The following is a 25,867-nucleotide window of genomic DNA, read 5'->3' on the forward strand; positions in this document are numbered from 1 at the left end:
CAGTGACATTCCCCCAGGAGCAAGACGGTTCATGCTCAAATGCTGTTCACATGACAGTTAAACCTCTGGAGAGAAAGGTATGAGCCAGGAGGTTACAAACAGAAGAGACAAGCTTGGAGAATGGCTAGGGCTGACAGGGTAATGGGAGGGAACATGGTATTGGCAGATGAAGACTAAGAAGCAAGCTAGATTCACCACCAGAAAACACAAGGTAGGGAAGGCTGTAGAGTGGGGAGGTTGCAATCAAGAGGTCTGCTGAGGTGGCAGAGGCAGGTGGCCATTGCTACCTGTTCATCACTCAAAGATGGCTTCCAGTTCCCAAGCTGAGGTGGACTTGCAGCCACCAGATCAGAGCCCATGAGCTCCAACACCCTATCGGCTTGCATATGACTCAGATGAAGCAGATGATTGTGAAGGTGTGGCCAAGAGCTAGAAGCAGGTCTTGGGCTCACAGGTGCCCAGTGTGTCTCAACCTCTTCTCTAACCTCAGGTCAGAAGGAAAGCAAACCAGGATGGGTAGGCAATCTGGAAGGAAGGCACAATCTAGTCCAATTCCTGGAGGTGACTAAAAGTGTCACACAGTTTGGGAATCTGCACAGGAACAAAAACCAAAACCTAAAGAACAAAAGAGGCTTGTCCAGATGTGCAGTTTCTACAAATGAGCCTCTCATCCCCACGTTAGCTGTGCAAGCATGCCTGTGAGCTATCCTTGTGCCTCTCCATACCTACAGCATGGAGTCACCCACTGACATACAGAACTAGGATTTGAACAGAAGCCCTTCTAAAGGTCTGGACCTGCATGCTGGCATTTCCATTTCACAGATAAGGAAATGGAACAAGGATGTGCTGTTTGCTTAAAGCCAGAAAGCTAGTGATAAACTGGATATGGTAGCACACCATATCCATATCATAGCACTTGGGAAGTGGCTGTAAGAGCATGAAGAGTTCAAGGCTAGTCTCTGAAACATAGCAAGCTCCAGACCAGTCTTAGCTACATGAAACTGCCTCAAACGGACAAAAAATAACAAAGCCAGACCCAGATGGAGCCAAGACTTGTTACTCCTCTTGAGCCTCCGCCTCCTGCCTCTCAGTAATTTGGTTACATGTCTGTGTCTCATCTGATCCTCACAGGATCAACCCCCTCCCTCAGAGAAGAAAGCCATTTTGCAGAGCTAGGATTGCAACCTTAAGCACTGGCCTTCGATGGAGTGTATAAAAAGGGACCTGGTGTGGGGGGTGCTCCCAGTACCCTTCCTCGTATATATGAGGCTAGATCTGGGTGCATGGTTCATCAGAACTGCCTTTCACAGAAAGGGACACTCATTTACTTGGATGTTATGTCTTCCTATTTTGATGATGGGCCAAGAGAGAGAAATCACCTGCCAAAAAAGTTCTAACAAGTGACTTGGAGGAGCCAGGTCTCTAACTCAACGTACTTGCTACTTTCTTTAAAAAAAAAAAAAAAAAAATCCTTTGCTCACCAAGGAAAGGGCCAGAGGCTCCCTTGCTTATCAGCAGAGCTGGATGGGCTCTCCAGTCATCAGGACTCACCTCCATCCATTGCCTGAGCTCCCTCCACTACTTGTGGCCAGGTGAGTCTTTCTGCCATATCCTAGGAAGCACTCTATACTCACTTGTGTGATTCAGCCTTTGCCCAGGGCTATGTTCCAAGCACAGAAATCAAAGGAAGATACAGCATGTCAGAGGCCAAAACAGATAGACAGTAACCTTCACGAGGATTACAGGTGTCCTGGCAGACCTCTGAGATGTGGGAGGCATGTACGTGAAGTCGCCCAGTCTTCCCAGGATGGGCAGGAAGTGGGTCAACTAAGTTGTAAAGGAAGAAAGCATGGAGAATGGTAAATTAGGAAAGCCTTCTCTCTAAACAAGCTTGTTGGTGGGCCACTTCCAGGGCACTCAGACTGCCCGGCAAGAGGATGGCCTGTCAAGATGTCCCGAGGAGCCCTCTAGACGGTGTAGAGAGCAGGGCTCTGAGAAGAGACTTGTATTCAAACCTCAGTTCTGCCAGTGAGTAACTTCCTACCTCAGAGCTGCAGTTTTACTAACAGGTCAGGTGTTAGTAAGTAATAGCAGGCGGTGGCCGGCGGATCACTTAAGTTAGTAATATGGGAAATGTTCAGAACAGAGCCTGGTGCGTCTCAGTGTGGGCCATGTTTCTATCAAGGGGCCTGGGAGCCACATGGAGGAGTTGAGCCTGAGCAATGGGAGCTGGCAGGGCATCAAAGGAGTGGAGTGGAGGGGCCCGCTTTGGGAAGAGTGCTGCGGGGAGGTGGGACACCCACCTGAAGGAGCTAGAAGTCAAGGAAGCTGCAAGGAAGTGTGGCAGGCTGGGTGGGCTGGAGGCTGGAGTTGCAGAGCTGGCGGGAGTTGGGGCAGCATCCAGGAGATGACAGATTTCTACATGGGGCGGCTGTGGGGGAAGTGGTACTTGCCCTTGATGGCTTCAGGATAAGAAGAAACTGACAGGGAATCCAGCAGATCCACTGTTAGGCATTATTATTACTACCCAAAGATCCAAAATCAGTGTATCACAGCAGCACTCCTCACAGGGGACAAGATAAGGAACCCACTGTTGATCAACAGATGAGCGGGTAAAGAAGATGTGGGATCTACGCACGACACTGTCTGACTTTACAGAACACCAAATCCCTGCCGTCTGCCACAGCACCAGAGTGTCATGCTAAGTGAGATGCAGGAACAAATCATGTTCTCATAAGAGGAAGCTGAGGAAATCCAGCGACAGAAGCAACCAGGAGAATAGTGAGGACAGAGGCCGGGTGGTGGGAGGGAGGGAGGGCGATGAGGGGGTGGTCAGAGGTTAAAACCTCAGGAAGAACCAGGTGGGCTTTCGTTTCCTTTGAGACCGTCACACAATTTGGTAAGTAGTTACTAACAGTGTATTGTACATTTCAAAACTGCTGAGAAAGTACATTTCAAATGTTTTTACCACAGAAAACATATTGAGGTGACAGATAATGCTGACTTACTTGATATAATTATTCTACACTTTAATCTTGAATTCAAACCTTTTGTTGTACCTCAGAAACATACACGGTTATAACTTGTTAATTTATTGTTACAAATTAAAAGCTGATTTGAGGTCTGCTCTGATGGAAGCGCCGGTTAGGAAGGGGTTGAGAATGTGGTAAGGCAGAGATGTTCTTCTGCTTTTAAATGTGCTGCCCTCTGTACAGCCTCTGCTACCTAACTTGGAGGCTGTGCTTCAGATTCTGTGACGAGTGTGCTGGTGGCAGGTTCAGAGGACCCGAGAGCCACCCTTAGCCTGCCCTGGGCTATAAATAGCATGGAGACAGGAGTCATCTGAGGTAGTGCTGCAGGGAGACAGGGATAGGAGATGACATCCCCGGCCTGCCCCTTAATCGTACTCTGGTGTCCTGTGTGCATCTGCAGAGCAGTTTGCTAAGAGCTCTGAGATCAGGGTGGGGAAGACCAAAAGATGTGACCAGGCAGGCCAGCTGCAGGCACTGACTCAGTGTCCCCAACACGGAGCCCACCTGCGGGCCCAAGTACTGCAGAGGCCCTCGCCCCAGGCCACTGACCAGGCCTGATGCAAGCAGGAAGAACATGAGGCTCTCCTGTGTGCTCTAGCACAGCATTGCTTACAACCACGGTACCAAGGAGACCAGCAGGAGGCTCTCATGATAAAAAAAAAAAAAAAAAAAAAAAAAAACCAAACAAAACACAGTTGGGAAACATGGGTGACTTCCCGCTTTCACAGCATGGTGGCAGGAGGAAGCCACCAGGCTGGAAGGACCATAGGCATTTGTCTTGCAGGAAGAAGCCAACTGTGTGGTATTGTATTCCCCCAAATATTGTGCATTCTAATAAACGTATCTGGGGTCAGAGACAGAGCAGCCACAATATTAAACATAAAGGATAGGCAGTGGTAGCACACGCCTTTAATCCTAGCATTCCAGAGGCAGAAATCCATGTGTTCAAGGATACAGACAGGCATGGTGACTCATCACGCCTTTAATCCCAGAAAGCGAGCCTTTAATCCCAGGGAGTGGTGGTAGAAAGCAGAAAGGTATATAAGGCGTGAGGACCAGAAACTAGAAGCATTTGGCTGGTTAAGCTTTCAGGCTTCTAGCAGCACGGTTCAGCTGAGAGCCGTTCTGGATGAGGACTCAGAGGCTTCCAGTCTGAGGAAACAAGACCAGCTGAGGATCCAGCGAGGTGAGGTAGCTGTGGCTTGTTCTGCTTCTCTGATCTTCCAGTTCACCCCAATAACTGGCCTCAGGTTTGATTTTTATTAATAAGAACTTTTAAGATTCCTGCTACACAACTGTACTGGTTAGAATTCAAAGTAGTTCTCATACTGAAAATTAGCAAATGGGTAGACATTTTGCTTTTCAAGTTGGAAATCCTACATCACTAACTCGCACTATGAATGCGGCCTGTGTCACCGAGATGATCCTCCTGTGAGAAACATGAGGGAAGAGCTGCATCCAGGCCCCTGTGGTACCCAGAAGGCAGTCACCATTTCCTCTTGGCATCCCTGATCAACAAAGTGCCATATATGGTTCCTACTCCCCACCCATCTTCACTGAAGTTTCTTTGGCTTCCATGCCCCAAGTCCCAGTCACAGTCCGTCACTGAGGGAAGCCAGGGCAGGAACCTGGAGGCAGGAACCTGGAGGCAGGAACTGAAGCAGAGACCAGAGATGAACACTGCTTACTGGCTTGTTCCCCCTGGTTTGCTTAGCTACCTTTCCTATACAGCCCAGGACCACCTGCCCAGGGGTGGTGTGACCTGCAGTGGGCTACGTGATGGCCCCTCTTACATAAATCATTAATAAAGAAAATGCCCCACAGGCTTGCCTGGAGGCCAATCTGATGGAGGCAATTGGTCAGTTGACATTCCCTCCTGACAGACGATTTTAGTTTGTGTCAAGTTGACATTGAAACCAATGAATAAAACCATACTGTAGGCAGGGCCCCCTATTAAGGCTTGTACCCCAGTCCTTCCTAGAGCTCCCGCAGGGTCACCCCCTGACCTTCTCTGTCAGCCTATCTCTCCCTTTCAAGGCTGGACAAAGACCCTCCTCACCAGATGCTTTGCTCAACTGGCTTCTGCTCTCATAAATCACTCCTTCATGTTGTTTGGACAAAGCTTGCAGGCATTCTTGAGTTTTCAAGCATGCTGTTGAGTCTTTCCCTCTAAAAGGTGGCAAGGCTTCTTACATCCAAGAACTAGCCTTGCTGTCATCCCAGGTTACCCAGCATAGCCTGGTCACACCAAGGTTTCTCAGAAAAGTTACCAACAATGGCTGTGACCAGAGCCGTCGGGGTCCCCAACCACCCCAGGCTTCTGTCTCAAGTAGGGAAGTGGAGAGTAGACTTGCAATCCTGTCGGCTCTCTCTTTGAAACTCCTACTGTGGCCTTCAGGAGTCCTCATGATGGGAGTCGGGCCTGTGGCCTAGAATCTGAGCCTCACAATTTTTCTGTCTCATCTAGAAAGACTCCAGTATGCCCCTGTAGCGCCCTGGACTCTGGGCATGTGAGAACTCTTTCCTGCCTAAGAAGGGGCTTCTATCTGTGAGTCCAGGGAAGACAAGCCAGGCTAGCTCTGAGATGGTGGGCATGAGGATCCTTTCAAAAGCTTAATCCCCACATCCCTCACACTCAAACAAGGTAACAATACAGACGTGCTGCACATCTTGTTTTTCCTTCCGACTCTCCCACAGCCTTATCAGTCACACTGCCTTCATTTCACACCACATCCTGTGCTCCTCAGCATCATCAGGAACATGTAATGAGCAAGTACACCCCGGACTCGTGAGCGATCAGCATGTGGGAGACAGTGGATGACTGACGTTGCCTTTCATTCTGTGGACTAGCACAGGTGTTTGATGCAGCCCATCATCAAAAGAGACTAAGATGTTTTCTTTTCTATTTAGAAAATCGAGTCAGCTGATACTTCAGCAGAGGCTGAGGGAATGTAACTTGCTTTTACATTGTATATTTATTTATTATTTGTGTGTATATGTATGTGCACGTGCATGCACTTGTAGAGGTCAAAGGACAAGTGTGTGGGTTCTGGGGACTGAACTCAGCTCACCAAAGCTTGTTCGGTGAGCACATTAAGTCACTGAGCCATCTTGCTGGCCCCGCATTGAATTTTCTATGAACCGCACATTTCCAACTTTGCCTTGGGAGCTATGTGGTGTCTCCTGGGCTGTGGCTTTTGGTAATGGTGTTGGCTGAGAGCTTTGGGATTTTGAACAAAAATCAGTGTGAGCTAGAGAAGGGTCTTCAGAAGAGGAGCAGACCCAGGGTGAGCCCATAGACTCTCAAATTTTATCTCCTCTAGCCAACATGCTGATGTGAGTTGGGTCCAGCCTATGCTGAGCTGGGCTGGAGGAGGAAAGGCCCTTGGTCCGGAAGACAGGCAGCTCACAGACTGGGGGAAGACATGCATAAACACAGAACAAGATGTGATTCTCCGGAAGTCAGGAGTCTGACCCCATAAACCGCTCTCCTGGAGTCGGGGGTGTCTGGAGGATTTTCCCTGACATAGCCTGTGAGGGGGAAGGCAGGCAAATAAGCAGGCAGAAGGCAGACGTCAACTCACCAAGGTCATTGTTGTTCATCATGGCATTGGATGCCCGCAGCCGGGGCCCCTGCTGGGTAAAGTGGTAGCCAAATTTGAGAAGCGTTGTGTTTTTCTCCAACATGTTCACAATCTCCATTTCCACTTTGTTGCCCAAGGGCTGGCTCTTGGGTTTTTAAAAAAGAAAAAAAAAAAAAAAGACCAATAATTACACATGTGCTTTGCCTAAACTACCTCTCCACACGGAAGCCCTGAGTGTTGTGGGGGATGTTACCTGCCCTGTAAGAGTGGAGCCAAGTAGAGAAGCCGACATAGAAAGAGAGTTGGCATTATACTGCATGGTTAAAGATCGAAAGCTTTCCCCAAGGATCAGGAAAATGCCACCATGTCTGCTTTTAGCAGCTCAATTCAGCAAGAAAAGAAAGACATCAAAACTAGAGAGGGTATATGTTAAGATGGTATAATATTGTATCTAGAAAATCCTAAAGAACACACACACACACACACATACAAGCACGTACACACACGCAGACAGATACACACAGTAGCCCTAACTAGTTCAGCCAGCCTATAGAAAATAAGAGCAATAGGGCTGGAGAGATGGCTCAGCCATTAAAGGCCAGGTTCACAACCAAAAATATGAGAAAATAAGAGCAATAAACAAAAGCTTCTTGCATTGCTACACAGTAGAAATAAGCACCTAAAACAGCCCCTTTATAGTAATGTCAAAAAGAACAAAATACGTCAGATCGTGTTGGCAGAAAGAAGACACTGAAAACTACAAGAGAGCATTGAACAGTATCAAAGAAAACCTGTGAGATGTGAAACCAACAGCCAGGTTCACGGGCCAGAAATCTGTTCCTGCTAATAAGGTGACGCCACCAAACTGACCTGTGACGTCAATGGGATCCGTATCAAAATGTCAACTTTCCTTCTTTTTCCTTTTCCCCCAGAAATGGACAAAGTGATCTAGAAATCCTGCAAGTGATCTTAGAACAGTCAAAACAATATTGGAGGACTCAAATTCTCTGATTTCAAAAGGACTCCAAAGCTGTGATAATTAAAGACTTTGGGGTGCTGTGTAAGACAGACATGATGCTGAATGAAACAGAAGAGAGTCCAGCTATGAACCCCATATCTCTTCAGACCACATTACAAAGGGCGCTAAGAAAACTAACTCAGTGAAGCCATATGTTGACACAAGCCAAAGAATGAATTTAGATCCTTCATTCTATTATTAATAATTATATTATTAATTATATTATAATTATATTATATTAATAATACAACACAATAATCTAAATATTAATACATAATATTTATGTGTGATGTGAGTCAAGGACATGCCACCATGACACAAGCAGACATGGTGGCATGTCCTTGACTCACATCACACATAAATTCCAAATGGTTCAAAGGGGGCTGAGGAGATGCTCAGTGGGTAAGAGTGCTTGCTGTACAGGTGCAGGGTCGGAGTGCAGATCCCCAGCACCTACATGAATAGCCAGGCATGGCCACGAGCATCTGTAACTCCAGCAATGGGTGGTGGGTGGAGACAGGAGGATCTCTGGGGCTGGCCAGATACCAGTCCAGCCAAGAATCGCTTGTGGTCTCCAGGTTCAAATAAGAGACCCTGTCTCAGAGGATAAAGCGGAGAGTGGTAGAGGAGAGCACCCAGAGGCCTCCTCCGGCCTATGGATCAAAGACTGGGCTATAAAAACTAACACTATAATACTTGAAAATAACACAGGTGCAAAAGTCTGTGACCTTAGCCATGGTTCTTTAGGTGTGACACCTAGAACACAAACAACAGAAGGTGAAAACCAATGAATTGGATTTCACAAACATGTAAATCGTTTATGCTTCTAGAACAGGGCAGATCCTGAAAGTTCACTGGCTAGCCACTCTAGCCAAAATGACGTCTCCAGATTCAGTGAGATACCCCATCTCAAAAGATAAAGAGCAACCAGAGAGACAGCTGATGTTAACCTCCGGGTCCACAGGTGTATGCATGGGCAGGTGCACTTTCATATACACATGCACACACATATCTACATAACACACAGGTGCACTTTCATGTACACATGCACACATATATACATCACACACACACACACACACACACACACACACACACACACACACACACACACACACACACACACCGGGGAGTGGGGAAGACAACATGGAACAGAAAAAGTGTAGATCATATATCTGGTAAGGTCTAGTGTCTAGAATATATAAAGAAGATGCAAATAAATCAATTAGAGGTGGGCAAAGTATTTGAACAGAGGTTCCTTAAAGAAGATGTACAAGGACCTAGAGAGATAGCTCAGTGGTTAAGAGCACTGGCTGTTCTTCCAAAGGAGCTGGGCTCAATCAGTTCCCAGTACCCACATGGTGGCTCACAACCATCTGGAACTCCAGTCCTAGGGGATCCAATGCCCTGTGGCCTCCATGGGTATCAGGTATGCACTTGGTGTACAGACATATACCCAGGCAAAACACTCATAAAAATAAAATTTTAATAAAGAAGATTATGAATAGCCAGTAGGCATATGGAACACACTCACCCTTGTCAGTAACCAACCAAAATGCAACCCAAGCCATAGACAATGCTGCCTGAACACTGGGTTGTGGACCATGGGAAAGATGGGGGCAGCAGGACGTGGAGAGGGTAGGACCCACTGATGAGATGAGGGAATGGTCCAGCTGCTGTGGAGAAGTTTGACAGTTCTTCAGAGGTAGAAGTGGAGTTACTCTATGACCCAGTAATTTCACTCATGAACATTAATTCCTACAGTATTATCCATAGCAGCCAAACCCGCAAACATCCTGAATGCCCACCCCCACCAACCCAGGGTTCCCAGTGTCTCTCCACTACGCTTTGAGGAAGTGAACTAGACAGACACTGGCACACAATACCAGCCGCGGGGCTAGAGGACACAACAGCCCCACGAGCAAGTGGACAAACTAGAACTGTGGTCAAGGCCCTTGAGGATGACCTCCTCTGTGCTGAGTTCCTTAGTACTCATCTCTGCTCAGAAGGGGCTGGGACAGGGGACCACGGCAGGCAGTGACATTGGTGAGTTGCATCAGCCCAGTGAGCAAAGCTCCTGAGAAGGCTAGGAAGAGTGGGGGCCTGTCCTTCGAGGACTCGACACAGTCCTGAGTCATGGATAGCAAAACCTGGTGGTGCAGCACCCATCTGAGGACCCTAGACAGGGCTGCTAGCTCTCGTGGAGCAGGAAACGTGGCCTCTTCTTTAGGTCACTTGCTGAGAAAGCCTTGCTGGACTGGAGTGGGCTAGATTCAAAGTCATGGTTCTGACCTGGTGGAAAGGAGTGGCCAGGTCTATGAGGGCTGTCTCTGTGAAAATGCCACTTGGTGAAACCCAGTCCACTGTATACTGCCCCCTTGATGTGAACTAATACCCTTCATTCCCACAGCAAACACTCTCCTCTCCCCTGCCCGCCTCTCTCCTCTCTCTCTCTCTCTCTCTCTCTCTCTCTCTCTCTCTCTCTCTCTCTCTCTCTCTCTCTCTCTCTCTGCCTACATCCTGGGGAGGCCAGCAGGGCAGGCAGGCAGTAACCTCTCCATCTTGAGAATAAACAAGCACGTAGAGATGGAGGCCAGACTTCAGATGAGCCAAGACATGGCCTTGACCTCATCTAGGGCTGGAAAGACCACAGAAGTCTCAGATTCTCAAATTGGTATCCAGGCTCCCTGGGATATGTGCAGACATGTCTGGGTGTGTGAGAGGGTACAAGATCCTCTCAAGCTAATGATGGCTGATCCTCCTGGAGTGAAAATTTTAAATTACACTCATTTTTTTCTTCCTTTCCTTTTTCTCCCCTCCCTCCCTCCCAATATTCTTTTGTGGTGCTATGGACCAAGCCCAGGGCTTGTACATGCTAAGCATGCATTCTGCCCCTGAGCCATAGCTCTAGCCTCACACCATTATTTTTAAACTAAGGAGTAAAATAGAAAATGTGCCCATTGAGTTGCTGATGGAGCTCAGTGGGAGAGCAGCTGCTAGTCTGCACAGGCCCTGGGTTTGATCCCCAGAACTGAAAAAGGAAGGAAAGCACATACATCTTTGAGTAAGATGTCGAAGGACCTTCCTCCCTGCTTCTCTCTCAGATCCAGGGACCCTTCACAGCACAGAGAAGGGAAGCAGAGCTGGTGGGAGCCTGAACTACCTACCACTCAGGCCAGAGTTATTTTCATGGCAGCACTCCTCAGCAGCGATCACAGTGTGCCAAGCAAAATCACAGGGACACCACAAAAGATACACACCCACTGTCTCTTCATCATCCACCTGCGGGACACACACCGTTTAACAGAATTTTCGTGTTACGGGCAAGGAAAATGAGGTGCCCTGGAGAGAAGAGTTTTCTCACAAATCCCAGAACTGACCAGAGACAGGAGGAGCTGAACACAGGTGTCTGCTCCAGGGTCTCTAGCTGTGACCTTGGACCTCTGAGGAAGCTCAAAGACAGACACAGGACAGATAGCCTTCCCATTGAGAGTCCATGCAGCAAAGGGAGGAGACCTCTGTCCCCCGAGGCAAGTAAGAAGAAGGCAGCGGCCTCTTTCTAGAGTCTTCCTCGACGTTATTGGTGGGGAGGCTGGGACTCCATGACCTCTACAACCTCCCGGGGCTGCAGGCTGTGACCCTATGAATAGCTAGCTTGGGTGACATAAAAAGATCAGGAGAGTGACCTCAGACCTTGACAGTGGGTGAAAGGCAGTAAGAAGCCCCAAGGGAGAGACCAAGGGCCGGGCTGCCGGGACTGTGCTGGCAGGGTTTGAGCAGTGAAGTACTCTGGCTTCCTTTCAGATTTACTGGAGGATGAAATAAATCACTTGTGGGTAAATATAATCTCAATTTTAACATTCTAATGATTGGATGGAGAGACGTGAACAGTCTTCCTTCATACCATCCCTCCTTCCCATCACCCCCCCACCCTGTCCATAGAAGTCCCACACCCCCACCATGGCCAATGACTATGCTGCTGGGGATAAGATACAGGGCAGAAATAGACAGGGCTTGTTTTGTTGCTCTTTTCTCCTTAAATAGATTCATATCCTATTTATTTTCTGCAACTTCCTGTTCTATTCACTATTTTGTAGAGGTCTTCCCAAGCGAGTACAAGAGAAGTACTGCCTTGTTTTTTAATGCTTCTTGGGATGCCCTGGAGACGCTGCAGGGTAGGCTGTAGGCTGTGTCCACAAATGGCAATCCAGTGGACTTTGCAGGGGAAGACAGACTATTCTACAGTCAGTTATCGTTGTTGGGTTGAGAGAGGGGCACACTTTGAATTGGCATCGTGGCTGTTCTGCGGAAAGCATACAAGGTGGGCATACACATACATACACACACACACACACACACACACACACACACACACACACACACACACATTCACATAAAAGAATTTAGTCAGAGTTATTCTACACAGGTGATAATGCTTGTTCCAGAAGCCAGAGGTTGCCAAATAAAAAGCCCAGTGCCAGATGTGGAATTCCTCCCCTTGAGTTGTTGTTAGTCAGGGGTGTCTCAGAGATGCCCCCAAAACAACATAGGCTATTGCTATTGCTCTGTATTGCCCACCAGAACTTGATGGTGAGGCCACACTGCTGAAGACACCACACAGTCTGGTCACAGGACATGGAGATATCAGACTGGGACTGACCAGGGAGACTCTTCCTCACTGGCTAGCTTTCATTGTACTTAGAAGTACTAAGCAGGCCGCTGAGGGTAGGGGAGAGTCGTCAATAACCTTTTCCAGCTGTGGACCCTGTAAACTGTGATAATGACTGTCCTGGCAACACAGGTTGACGGGTGTAATACAGGCACACGTGTTGTGGGGACCAACTGCTTTCTGGTTGGATTTAAGGCCCACTCCACAGGAGGAAAAACATGCCTGGTACTGTAAATCTGGCCAAGAACCCAGGTTGGCAAGCACCCAGAACACAGAGGTGAACAAACAACTACTATTATTCTACTAAATGGACACAGTGTTAACTGCCCTTTAAACTTGTATCTTTCTGCCCTTATGTTAGTACAGTCTTCATACCTCACCAGAGACGTTTCTTTGTGCGATAGATGGTGGCTAATGCAGAAACTTAGAACCAAAGTACAGAGAATAAGTGTCAGTGGAGTACTCAGCCACAACTGGGACATCCATATCCCCCCATGCCCCAAGCCTCAGGGACCATTATGGAAGAGGGAGCTGAAAGCTTCTAAGAGCCAGAGGTCAGGGAGCATTGGAGCAAGACAGCGTCTTTGGGACATGACAGGACACTGCACTGTGAACTCATGGCGGCTGTGGTGCCCACGCAAGACCCGCACAAGAACAAGCCAGTCGGCAGTCTAGCATGGAGGAGGAGGGACCCACAAGCTCCCTCCCCAGCTAAGGAGCTGTAGACAGCTGATGTCTAAGGGAAGAGAGTCAGTTTTCTTGAGGGGTGTCATCCATGGGTTCTATTTTGTTTTGAGACAGGGTTCCACTAGGTTATGTTTTATCAAAAAATGAGGTGGGTAGGGAAGTAGAGAATGAATCTGGGAAGAGTTAGGTGTGAATATGCTCAAAATATATTTTCTGAAATTATCAAAGAATTATTAAAAATAGGTCTGAAAAATTCTTTGGTATGCCTGCCTCAAAAGGTAGAACCTAGTCCACCTCCTTCCCGAGTACTCACTTCTAAAAGAAAATGTCAGAACAGACTTTGTTCAGATTCCAAGGTTGGGTCATCAAAGACAGTTGGGACTTTCTTCTTTGCCTTGAATTGCATGCTCTGGGGGAAGTTAGCCAGCTCAGCTGCCCTGGATTCCTGTCACTTGGAAACTGAGCAAATTTGCTGAGTATTGGTTTATCCCAGAACTCTGAGGCTAAGCTTTGGGGTCATTTGTTACATAGCAATAGATAACAGCTATACTCCCAGACAGTGTCAAAACTAGAGAAAAGCCAGAAACAAATTAGCTTGGAAAAACAACATGAGTGCATAATCTACTTCCTGTGGCTTCTGTTCAAAATACCAAGCAGCCTCCCTGTCCCATAGGGGAGGGGAAAGCGGGACTGTAATCAATATGCCCAGATGGTGAATACATCCTCATTTGGAAGGGTCGTGTTTCCAGGTCTTATCTATTCTGAGGGATGATGAAGGGTTGGGGCGGGACTGCTGGACACATCACTGTTGGGAGGCAGGAGGAGATTCAAGCAAGCAGAGCAGTGCCGGGGGGGGGGGGGGGGGGGGGGGTGCTATGGCTTGGGCTGGAGGTTTCCAAGCACCCTGTGGTGAGAGCCCTACTTCCTGGGCCAGATAGAGTTTTTCCTCTCCAACACACAGCAAGGGTGCTGACACTCCAGCCCAGCCCTGTCTTGGACAACGGCCTGTGACTAAAGCAAGCCCACTCCTTCTCAGGTCCTCAGTTTCCCCAGCTATAAAAGAAAGCCGGTGAGACACTCTCAGAGCTTTTCAGGCCAGCTCGGGGCTCCTGAGGCTGCTCCCCACCCTTGCCGGGCACTGGGCAGCTTTGGGCAGAAGCAGAACATTGCCTGGAGATAAGGGGAAGCGATGGAGTAAACAAACCGCCTCAGCATCCATGTCACCCTGTGTCGAATGCCCCAAGTCCCTTTCTTTGGCCGTAAAAGGAGAGAGAAGGAGAGTCTCTCAACACAGGTTACAATTCCAAGGACTGAGGCAAACACTCTGGCCTTCAAGGACCTCGGTGACGAACCAAGGAGGAGGAATAAATCAAAGCCACTTGTCACCTCCTCCTGGCCCCTCCCTCTTCCCCGGGCCACCAGGAGAAGACAACTCCTGGGACACATTGCAGCACAGGCATGGCCCTTCCCTGAGCTTGGGCCAGTGAAGCCTCCAGCCTGAAGCCCTCAGCCCCTCCCCACCAGGCCCTACTCAGGCAGGAGTGCCACCTGGGGCCAGAAGTCCCTGGTTGTAGCTTCTGCTGGCCTATCCTTAGCTTTCTCTTCACACCTGATGCCCGCTCCCCCCACCCCAGTCCAGAGCAGAGCCTACAGGCTTACCCATAAGGCCCTTTGCCTCTCAATCCCCACAGATTTCTTCTGGACCCCCAAAGTCCTCCCTGGATGGGCTCCAAGCTTTCCCCAGCCTTCTCTCTCTTTTCTTTTCCTCTGGGTACCCCGACTTCCGTTTTCCCTTTGAGACACTTTCCACTCTCTGGGTTAACTCCGATGCTATTTTCTCCTTAATACCCTCCCCGACCTGCTCCTGACTATGGCCGCACCTACCACTGGACCTCACCCAGCCCCACCCCATCTTTGGCCTACAAGAGCACCTGATACAGAGGTCATTTCTGTACCTGTCTCTCCTCCTACCCACTGTGGCTTCCTAGAAGCTTCAACTGGAACCTCATTTTCACAGAGGCCAGCATGGCCAAGAGGATGGAATGGAAGAGAGAGGCCAGGCTAGCTCACAAAACCACAGTCCTTTCCAGAACCCCACTGGCACCATGGGTGGGCTTTAGAGTCACCCAGACCTGAGTCAGGATCTTCCTCTGTCACTGTGGCAGGTAGAGTCACTTACAATGTGAGCACAGAATGGGGCCAGGGACACAAAGCGGCCGGCATGCTTGCCGTCAGCACTGACCCTCTGGGTAGTGTGTGAGACTCCCGGACAACTGCATAGTGCTCTAAAAGTCATCAATGGTGTCAGCCTTCAGCTCTGTAATTCCCTTAGGACAGTGGTTAATTATCCTCATTTACAAGAGGGGAAACCGAGGCTGAGGCAGTGGATGTTCTTACATTAGGGTGTTTTGGCCAGGGTGAAGGCAATGGTCAGCACAAGCTCTCTCTTGTGCCCCTGGAGCCTAGGTGGAATACAGCTGAGCAGGGCAGGTGGGCAGCTTGATATCCGCCACCGCATGGTTGACGGGCCTGCCCTGGGAGTCAGGTTTCAGCTGATGCTGTGGAGGCTCTGACTCCTTCCTGGCCAGGAGAGAAGTCACCAGAATAGCCAAGCTGGCGGGGAGGGTACTGCTGCAGGCTGTGATCCATCTGCTCTGCCTTTCCCACCTTCAGGGGATCAGAGTCAGCAATGGCCAAGGAACAAGGCCGAGACAGTCAGGGTCAAGGTAGGATCAAGGCGACCAGGATATGAAAGATGCCCATCCCAATGCAGCAGCACGTTCCCATGACAGGAAGGCTGCTGGCTCATGCAGCCTCTCTATACAACTTAGAAACGTGCTCTCTCTGCAGCACACAGCTTGCAGAGGTTTTCTCTGCCTCCTCTCGTTGTGCCCTGAGCAGTGTGCACAACCATCGAGGACAAGCTTGCTTAACTGAGTACCCATGAGGCCCAGGACCAGGCTGGGCACTGAGATAAGGAAAAGACTCCCACACAGTGCCATCTTCTAAGAAGCTCGTGGGGAAGCTGAAGGACAGGGGAACCACAGGGGTGCACCTAGCTCTCTCTGGGCAGAAAGGCTTGGAGGAATTATGGAGGAATTATGGAGGCTAAGCAGAGAAGGCAGGGGTGTAGTGGCTCTCGAAAGCAAATGGGAGAGAGGAAATAAAGGAGGGAGGAAGGGAAGGAGAAAAGGAGGGAGGGGAGGGAGGGAGGGAGGGAGAGGAGGGAGGGAGGGAGGGAGGGGAGGGGAGGGAGGGAGGGAGGGAAGGGCTTCACAGTCTACACTCTTGCTAGCCAGGGAGATTCAAGGCCAACCTGTCAAGTAGATCACTGAGGTGCAGCCGGGCAGAGATGTGCACACTGCCCTTCCCGCTGCCCAGGATGCTTCAGCATCCTCTGTAAGACTCAAAGTCACCTGAAGCAAGAGGAAGTCTTTTAGGCAGGGAATGGGCAGGTTGGGCACAGGATGTTCCAGAAGTCTATGACATGGGAGCAGGGACAGGAGTGGGAGTAAGCTGGGAAGTTTCCAGAAGCCATGGCTAGGATGAGGCAGCCTGAGTCCCCAGGCCTCTGGAGGCTGGTGATGTTTAGTTCTGACCCGGAGGGAGTCACAAGCCTGTTGTGATTAATCTGCACATTTATGATCTAAGCACTTTCTATCTCTTCACAACATTTTAACAAGAAGAAAGTTACTTAAGGTCTTGCTTGGGCACAATAATTTCACAATATCCCCTTCCAATCTTCTCTACATACATACATACATACATACATACATACATACATACATACATATACAACCATTCAGTCGCATTTTCTAGTGCAAAGAAAATCCCCCAATTCCTCATCTCTAAAGAAGATAATGACTTAGTCTAGAAGCAGTGTGCAGTAGTGGATACAAAGTGGACTTTGGAGTTGGGGAGCTTTGGGTTCAAATGTTGCCTCCTAAGTGTTGACCCTCAGAAAGTCACCCCTTTCTTAGCCTCTTTTGGCAGAGACTGACCACACCCACATCCTACAGCCCGGTGATGAAGGTCAGAGATGGCGGGCACACAGAGCATGGAGCCTCCCACCCCACAGCAACCCACAACCCTCAAACAGCCAAGCCACTGCTCGTGCACTTCCGGTTATTGACAGCCGAGACCCAGAGAGTTGCCCCCAAAGAAATGACTAGTCCACGGAAGTCAGAGAAGCAGGAGCCCCGTGGGATAAAGACAGAAGAGGTGTCACATGGAGGAGACTCAAAAGCCACATCGAGTGGGGAGACTGAGGGAAATGGGGGTGTTCTTGGCGAAGAGACCTGTGGCTTGTGGGAATCTGTGCACTCCATGTCTAGGGTTCCTCAACAGAACAGCTGAGGCAACACGCAGGACTTGGAAGTTCATTTGCCTGGGTCTAAGGAAGGACATTCTAAACCCAAAGGACAAGGCTAGCGCTGAGGAGGAGCCCCCACCCCTCATGGGCACACGAAGAAGCTGGCAGAGCACATGCTGGGAAGAAGGATGGCAGTGTGGCGGGGGTCTGGACAGCGGCACCTGGAGGGGCTCACAGGGGACTCTGGCGCACCTATTACCAGTGTCCTCCTCTCTGCCAGCAGCATGTGGGCAGATACCAACTGCCCTGTGTGGGGAAGGGTGTGAGAGGAGCCCTGCCCGACTCACCTGGTTATCGATTTTCAGTTCCACCAGGGAAGTGTTGTGTGGGAGAGCTTCCACCAGACGCAGGATCCCAGCTCCAGAAATGAAGTTGGATTCCACATTCAGCGTCTTCAACACCTTGTTCACCTTCAGCATTTCGGCAAGAGCCTTTAGGAGAAGAGCAGGACCGGTGTGTTACCTTGGGCAAGGTTGGAACCGGTCCACAGACAAGGGGCCTGGTCCAGGCAGTCTCTGGAGCTACCTTTCTAAGCACACTGCTGTCTCTGCTCTCCCTCAACCTGCCATGGCCCCCTGAACACCCCTTCCTGGAGAACGCTCATCGGCACCCAGAACCTCTGGGTCTGCTCTTCCTTCCCTGCGCAGCCTTGGCTCTCTGGGTTTCCTGTACATGCTCAGTGCCCTCCCCTCCCCCACCACCCTTTAGCCTTTCTCTACTTCACTGGACCACTTAGAACGTTCTGTTTCACTTGGCAGAGTCTTGTTCATCCCAGCTACCCAGGGCCTGCTCCTTGCGACCTCACAGAACTTATCCACATCTCCTTCATGAAACCTACATTCCTCAAATCCCTATTTGTTATTGTTTTGTGTGTGCACATGCATGTCTGTGTGCGCAAGTTCATGTATGTGCAGGTGTGTGTGCGTGTTCATATATGTGCAGGCATGTGTATGCATTCATACCCATGTGTGTGCATGTGGAGGTCAGAAGACAATATCCGATGTCATCTTCATAAATACCATGTACCTCCTTTGAGAGAGTGCTCTCTTGTTGGCTTGGAGCTCACCAATTAGTCTACATTGGCTGGTCAAGGAGCCTCAGAGATTGTCCTGTGTCCACGTTTCTAGCACTGAGACTACAAGGGAGCCACCATGCCCAGCTTTCAACATGGTGCTCAGGCTCTCACGCTTGTAAGGCAAGCATTTTACTGACTGAGCTGTCTCCCGAGTGTTCTCATGTGTTTTGTTGGTATGCCTCTACCACCAGACAATCTACCCTTCCTGGGCTGAAAGAGCAACTTAATATCTGTTTTTAACCACACAGTGCCCAGCTCACAGTAGGCCATCAAGCACTGATCACCAGGGCCCCCTGGAAATCTCCATCTCCCTGTGGATTCTTAGCTTGTCTCCTCTCTGGCCCTGTGGAAATGTCACATGGTCTTCCTCGGAGCCCCAGAGAGCAGAGGGCTGGCTTGTAGAACAGGGCTCAGATGGCCCTCAGCACGTTTGAGAGGGATCTAGCCAGGGGGTGTAGATGACAATCGGAGCCTCTGAAGGAAATGAGGTAATTAGCAGCTGGTGGAAACGATGTGTCATGGGGAAAGAAGATACCAGCAGCTGAGAGACCTGGGACACCATGACCAGTGTGCCAGCGAGTCAGAAGCATGCCAGGAATGGCTGCCGTATTGTGCTCTCCCAACTTGCTGAACCCTGCCAGAGGCCCAGCTCCCGGGGAGCCTTCATGCTAAAACCACATCTCCTTCTTTGACTCCCTCAGCCCAGCATGGCCAGGGGTGGTGTGTCAGCTTCCCTATGACCAATGGCTGTCCCCTGATCTGTGTAGGGTAGCCTCCCTGAGCCTCACCTGCAACACCCTCTCCCAGGAAAAGCCTGGCCTGACCTAACCACCAATCCTGTTTAACAACCAGTGGACAGTTTTGTACCAGGCCATGGGCTGCACGTGCTGGTAACTGAGCAGGCCCTGGAGCCCTGTCATTCTGTGTGTCAGGTCCTGTGTGCTGGATCACAGGAGAGGGTAGATGATGGTGCCAGGCAGGCCGTGGGGGGACTGGCAGGGCTCTGGCACCTGGCCCAGCGAAAGGCCAGAAGCATTTCAGCACTTGGTAATAGGTATGCAGGTAGGAAGGGCCTGCCACCAGCTGTCGGCCTGGCACGGAGTCCATGCCCCCAAACCATCCGTGGCATGGAGCTGAGTGCCAGCATAGCCGAGCCTGGTTTCTGACCCATGAGCAAGTCGTACACGGGGGTTTTGCCAGCTATGTCTGTCAGACGGACTCGGGATCCACTGAGGACAGACAGAGGTCACTGATCTAGAAGTTCCCACGCTGGCAGTCTGTGAGCTGCCTCTGCGGGGGGGGGGGGGGGGGGGCACACTGTGAGCTCACTCAGTTGTTTCAAAAGTACTGAGGGCAACAGTCTCACCTATTTTACAACCGGGAAGAGAACTGATTGCTACTCCACTCCCTCCCCTCCTGGGGAAGCTAATTCTTGTATCTCCCCCAGGTCCCACGGTAGAGCAGCTGCACTGTGCTGTACCACTGGGCTGCCTTCAAGCCCAAACAGATGCGTGTGATCATGAATGTGGGTGATTACAGGCAGATTCCCAGAGTCTAATTCAGTATTATGCATAGACTGTCAAGAAGTTTGCATGGAATATTTTTAAAAAAGAATTAACGGTTACTTTGTAAGTACAATTTGCTTTGAGTAAACATGTTTTTTTTTTTTTTCATGTTTGTTTTTGAGACAGAGCCTTATGGAACCGAGGCTAGTCTCAAACTTCTGATCCTCCTGCCTCCACCTCCTGAATGTTGCTATTACAGGTGTGTACCTCGCCATACCTGGCTGACTGGCAGTATTTTTAGAGATACCAGTAAAAGTAAAATTGGTCACTGGGATTCACCGATGAAGACGGTGACTTGGGAGCTGGAGAAGCTGAGCCCCAAGAAGGGGAGGAGCTTTGAGCGTGAGGTGCTGAGTGGAGAAAGAGGCGTCAATGTGACTTTGTTTGATCCCAGGTCTCCTTTTCTCTTTTTGTATGACTTTGGACAAAGCCAGTTGCCTATTCTCCCTGGAGACCCACCCTTCTGAGAGCAGGGTGGCCGCAAGGATTAGCTGGGATGAGAACTCGGCATTGTGTAAGGGCTGTCCCATCTATATCCCTTCCTGGCTCCTAGCTGAGTCCCCTTGCCATGCCACAATAGGACTCTTCATCAGTGGGACCAGACCTGAGTGCCCAGTGACTACAAAGCAAAGCGGAGAGGTCAGAACATACAAACGCCACAGGGTCATTGCTACGGGTCCCCACGATGCTGAACTTCTTCACATGGGAGTTCTCTTTCAGGGCTTCCGCATACGCCTTGAGGGTGGGTATGGGGATATTCTGCAGGGAAAAAGACAGAAGAGTGAACAGCAGCCCTACATGGGACCATAGGGCCAGGTGACTTGCAGGGATGAGAGGGCAGTAGCTTTCTCCCAAATGCAGCCTGGCTCCCTGTGGAGTCCTAGCAAGACTCAGAAGGGGGCTGTGAGCCAGCCGGCTGAGGCTCAGAGGATTCCCAGTACATGGACTGATAAAATCACCCCTGAAAGTTGCAGATAGGACCCACAGCTCTCCTCCACACACGGGGAGGCTGGGGAAGAGGTAGTATTCAATGCTCAAAGCTGGGAGGAATATCTGCAAAAGGCTCAGGACTGGGAGGAGCGCAGGGCTGGACCCTGGCTTCCACCCGGTGGCTGGCAGGGTGTCTGACTTGCTGTGTGGCATTGGGGGACTCTCTTCCTCTCTTTGGGTCTGTTCTGAAAGACAGACTGGGGAGATGCACTGACTGCTCTCTGAGATGTCTGTCCCGAAGGGTCTCAGCACTGGCTGCACGTCTGTGGGTCCTGAGGACAGTTCACTATGCTGATGAGCATGCCAGCCCCAGACCATCACACACAGAACCTCAGAGGGTGAGGCCTGGGCATTGGTGTATGCTTTTTAATCTCTTCAGGTGAAAACCTGATCTATGTCCAACTGCCTTCTGGTATAGAAGGGAAACTGAGGCCTGGAGGTATCCAAGCCCTTCGCTGAGGCCTCCCAGCAAAGTCCCACCACTCATGCCTGGCTGAGGCACTATCCACTGCCCAGGTCAGACAAGTCTGGACTGTGTTAGCATCTCTCACATGGCAGACAAGGGAGGCATCAAGAGGGAGCTGGCTATGCTTTTCCAGAGCTCTCATTTCAAAGTGTCACCTAAGCTCCCGTGGGAGCGGAACAAGGAGCCAGGTGGAGGAGAAAACTGGGTACAGGTTTCCAATCAGATTATGCTTGGGACTGGCAACCACTGAGGAGAAGGCTGAAAAGAAAGGGGAGCAGGAGGAAGGGGCTGGCTTCCATTCTTACCCCCACCCTCTCAAAGCTAATCTGGGGCCTCAGGGCAGGCAGCTGAGCCTGCTTCCATATCCCTCCTGTACCCCGCCCCGGTGGCCATAGAGGGAAGTGGCCACAGAGCCAGGGCACACAGCTTGGGTATTTCTTGGGGCACTTGTACCAACATCTTCTCTGGCTGTAAAATGAGACTGAATATGAACATGATCCAGAGGGAATGGTAATGCCTCAGGGTTAGTGCCCACCTGGGGTTTGTGACCTCACAAGTCTTGGAAGCACAGGGCTTTGCCAGCCTTGAGGTCCCGTGCTGACTCATCGTGTGACTCTGACTCACAGTTTTATCACAGAAAATCTCTGTGTTTTTGAACAACATGGCAGGTGTCCAGATCAAAGCTGGACTGGCCTGTAGTAGACTTCTGAGCCTGGAATTGTCCTCTGAAAGAAACCAGGACTGTGGGATTCACTTGTTGACACTGCCCCCAACCCCTTAAGTGTTCCCATATGTCAAGGCTTGTCTCTGTTTCTGATCCAGAAATACCCAGGTCCAGATAGGGCCCTGCTGATCTGTGTAGCCTGGACTGCTAGCATCCATATGTCTGTCAAGATATTTCCACCACAACTGAAAACCCTACCCCAGTACACATGAGTTGAAATAGCAGGACATTACCCGGATATTGTTGAGATTAACCTCTTCAAGTTCTGGGTCATTGTTCTTTATCCGCTCCAGCGTTTCCTCTACATCTGTTGAATTTGGTTCTTCATCAGGCACAGGCTTGTACTGTGTGGGTTTAATCACACCTAGAGTGATGGATAAAAAGGAGTTGGCTCACAGGAACATAGGGGTCACTTTCTTCCAACATAAGGACTCCCTGAGAGGAAGCATGGGTTGAATTCGAGGTATAAGGGAGGCAGCACATTACAGGGGGGACCAGGGGCTGGGATATGTCAGAAGAAGTCAGGGAGGAAGCCAAGAGGTTTGGGCTGTCTCTGGATTCTGCTTTTGAGTTCTTCCAAGATCTGGTGAATTACCTAAACCCTCTGACTCTCAAGCCTTGTCTGTCCAGGGGGGATGGTATTACCGCCATGCTCGGTATCTCAGTGGGCTCCCAGGAGGGTAAGATGAGGCCTGGGCTGGAAAGAGCTGTAGTTCTCTTCCAAAAGGAAGGATGCTTATTCTTTTGGCACCCTCATTTCTCTTTGGGCCCAAAATGTTAGTTTGGAATAACGCAGTTAAATAATTGAGACAATGTGATATGGGCCCAGGAAAGGCCAAAGGGTCTCATGGGACAGAAGAGGGTAGTGGAAACTGAAGAGAAAGAGAGAGCCCCATAGAGTGGTAAAGAACACACTGTTCAAAGAATGTTGTGTGAAAAAATAGGTATCTATTAAACATTTTAAGTAGGAGGCTTGATCAGTAGAGTCCTCATTTCACAAGCATGGGGACCTAAGTTCCATCCCCAGAATCCATGTTAGAAAAGAAAAAGAAATCCGGGTGCAGTGGCCTGTGCCTGTAATTCTAGCACTGGGGAGGGGAAGACAGGGGATCCCAGGAGTTCACTAGCCAGCCAGTCTAGTCAAATACGGGAGCTCTAGGTTCACTGAGAGACTGTCTCAAGACAAGGTGGAGAACAACTAAGGACGACACTGGCATCTGGCTTCCACAAGTACACACATGCACACACACACACACACACACACACACACACACACACACACACACACACACACACACCCTGGGAGGATTAAGACACTGAATATAAGAAGCAAATCTCTAAAACCTTTAGAAGAAAACCTGACATGGAGATGAAGAAGGCTTTATAAATGAGACATAAAATCCCAGCAGACTCAAAGGAGACGATGAAGAGATTTGCCTACATAAAATCTGCAACGAGCCAGAGTACCTGGGAGCACAGGCTCCAAGATGCAGGGGGAGGCGCCTCTCTTTCAAGGTCCCCTCTGTGAGCCAGTCCCAGGGCCCAGCAAGGGAGGGGATGGCAGCCAAGCAGGGCTGTATACTCACTGTTGAGTCCTTCCTTGTTCACAATGGAGCTGCTGCCCAAGGCCTGGTAATATTGCTGGTTGCTCATGAGCGTGTGCATGCCCAGGATAGCTGCAGGGACAAAGGGAGGTCCATGACTCTGCTCTTAAAGACAGAGATGCCTCCTGGGGACCCATCTTCCACGTGCTGGGAGTTTTGCTCATGGAAATGCTAAGAAGTACATACATGTAAAACTGTGGGTTATTTTCATCCTGGCTTTCATTCATGTGATTCTCAGACGTCTGGTCACAGATTTCCCGGTCTCCTTGAGATCCCACAGGCACACCCCACACTACATGCCCCAGCAGAATGAATCTTTCTAGCAAGGATCTCTTTCAAGGAGTGCACTTCCCTCTCCCTGAGTAGCACATGCTCTGGGCCAGAAAAGATCTTTGGGTCCATGATAATCCCTTAGCATAGATATGCCCCATTCAATATTTGAGATAAATTATTCAAAAGTTGTGGGCCTTCCTCCAGGTGTGGAAATTGGACCCCGGACCCTGTACCATGCTGGGTAAGTGCTCTGCCACTGAGATGTATTCCCAGCCCTCATTTTACGTTGTATTGCTTTTTACTACATTGCTCAGGCTGGCCTTGGACTCATTCTGTAGCCAAGGCTGACTTTGAATTTTGATCTTCCTGTCTCGTCCTTCTAAATAGCTGACATTACAAGCCTGCTCTACCAGGGGTACAACTCTTCCTCCTCCAGGGAGGCTTCTGAGATCTTCCCTCTCTCTCAGTGCCTGGTATCCTTCCTACACCACAGTGTTCGTCAGAACAAAGGTGGTTCCAGGGCACCTGTGTGTTTTCTCTGCTGGGCTGTGGGCTTCCACAGGTCATGGAGGAATATCACCACTCTCCCATTTCTTCTAGAAGATAGTAGGCATATGGCAAATATTTGGTGACTTTTTAAATTTCTATCTAAGCCATTTCAGTAGATATGTTCTCTAGGCAGACAGAGAACATGGCAAGTCTTAAAGAAGACTCAGATGAAGTTCTGGTTCTGACCATGTCCTCGGTGTCACCCCGTGCAAGTCACTCCTCTCTCTGGGCTTCAGCCTCCTGTGTCCAGCCAGGGGTGATGTCAACCCTGGCTGCATATGCAGACCATCTGGGGGCTGAAAAACAGTATCAGTGTCCAGCTCCTTCCTGGACTGAGGGGTGCAATTTCTTTGGATGCCTTTTTCTTTTTCCTTTTTGATAGGACCTTGTTATATAACTTAGGCTGGCTTTGAACTCATGATCCTCCTGCCTCAGCCTCTCAGGTGTTGGGATCACAGGAGTGCACAACTATGCTTGGTTCCTTGAGGTGATTTTGGTGCCCTAAATGGGAACTGAGAACCACAGAAGAGATGCTCTCAACGTCCCTTCTGTTTCTCACCCCTAGGAGTCTTTACTAAAATTAGCCTTGCCGGCTCTTGGGCTCATCACTGAGGAGGGCTGGGAAGAGAGACAGCTGCTGCCTTTCCAGCTCTCGAGGTTTTAATTTAGACTGTGTCCCTGTGGGCTGAGGGAGCGGGGGCTGAGTCAGCAGCAGGTGAGTCACAGCACATTGACTCATCTTCCAGAGAGGTGCTCCAGCCCCCCCACAGCAGAGTTCTCAGGTTCGCCAAGGTTGGGATCAGATGAAATATACTACTTTTTTTTTCTTTCTTTTTTTTATGCGTGGTTCAGTTCAGAGCATACAGAGAGGTAAGGAAATAAGTAAATAAAAATAAAAATGGAAAACATATTTGGTCCTTGAACTCCAGCATCTTGTGATGGGTTAGAGAGGGATACAGAGGAGTGTGAGGGGAAGAGTCCTGGGTTGTTACTCCTTTTCTGAGTGACCTTGTAGAGGTCATTTCCTCCCTGGACGCCCTGGATTTCACAGCTGCAACTGCACGTGCTTAAATGCCGAATTCCTACCTTCCCAGGGGACTCAGCAGCCATTCGGCAGTGCTCACGGTTCTAGCCTTCTCAGTGCTCTGGAACAAGCGTCCCTGCTGGTGCTGTCAAATGCCCCTCTCCACACTAACAGGACATGGTCTGTCATGTGACTCGGCAGAGATGCTCCATGAGGCATGTGTCTACTGGGCCAC

At 49.8% G+C, this 25,867-nt stretch overlaps 1 protein-coding gene across 2 annotated transcripts in view; it reads right to left on the reverse strand.

Moving 5' to 3' along the window:
• Positions 1-25,867, reverse strand: part of Tmod1 (tropomodulin 1) — a 74,918-nt gene that overhangs the window by 2,017 nt on the left and 47,034 nt on the right. For both annotated transcript variants that reach the window (XM_052716331.1, XM_052716332.1), the window contains 5 exons: positions 23,769-23,858; positions 22,416-22,546; positions 20,654-20,761; positions 17,650-17,793; positions 6,617-6,761 (listed from right to left, as the gene is read on the reverse strand). In XM_052716331.1, the coding sequence (XP_052572291.1) occupies positions 6,617-6,761; positions 17,650-17,793; positions 20,654-20,761; positions 22,416-22,546; positions 23,769-23,858 (618 nt within the window). The remainder of the gene's footprint in view (positions 1-6,616; positions 6,762-17,649; positions 17,794-20,653; positions 20,762-22,415; positions 22,547-23,768; positions 23,859-25,867) is intronic.

This window comes from Peromyscus californicus, unplaced genomic scaffold, assembly GCF_007827085.1.
Source record: "Peromyscus californicus insignis strain IS unplaced genomic scaffold, ASM782708v3 Scaffold_5__1_contigs__length_169319896, whole genome shotgun sequence".
Lineage (NCBI taxonomy): Eukaryota > Metazoa > Chordata > Mammalia > Rodentia > Cricetidae > Peromyscus > Peromyscus californicus.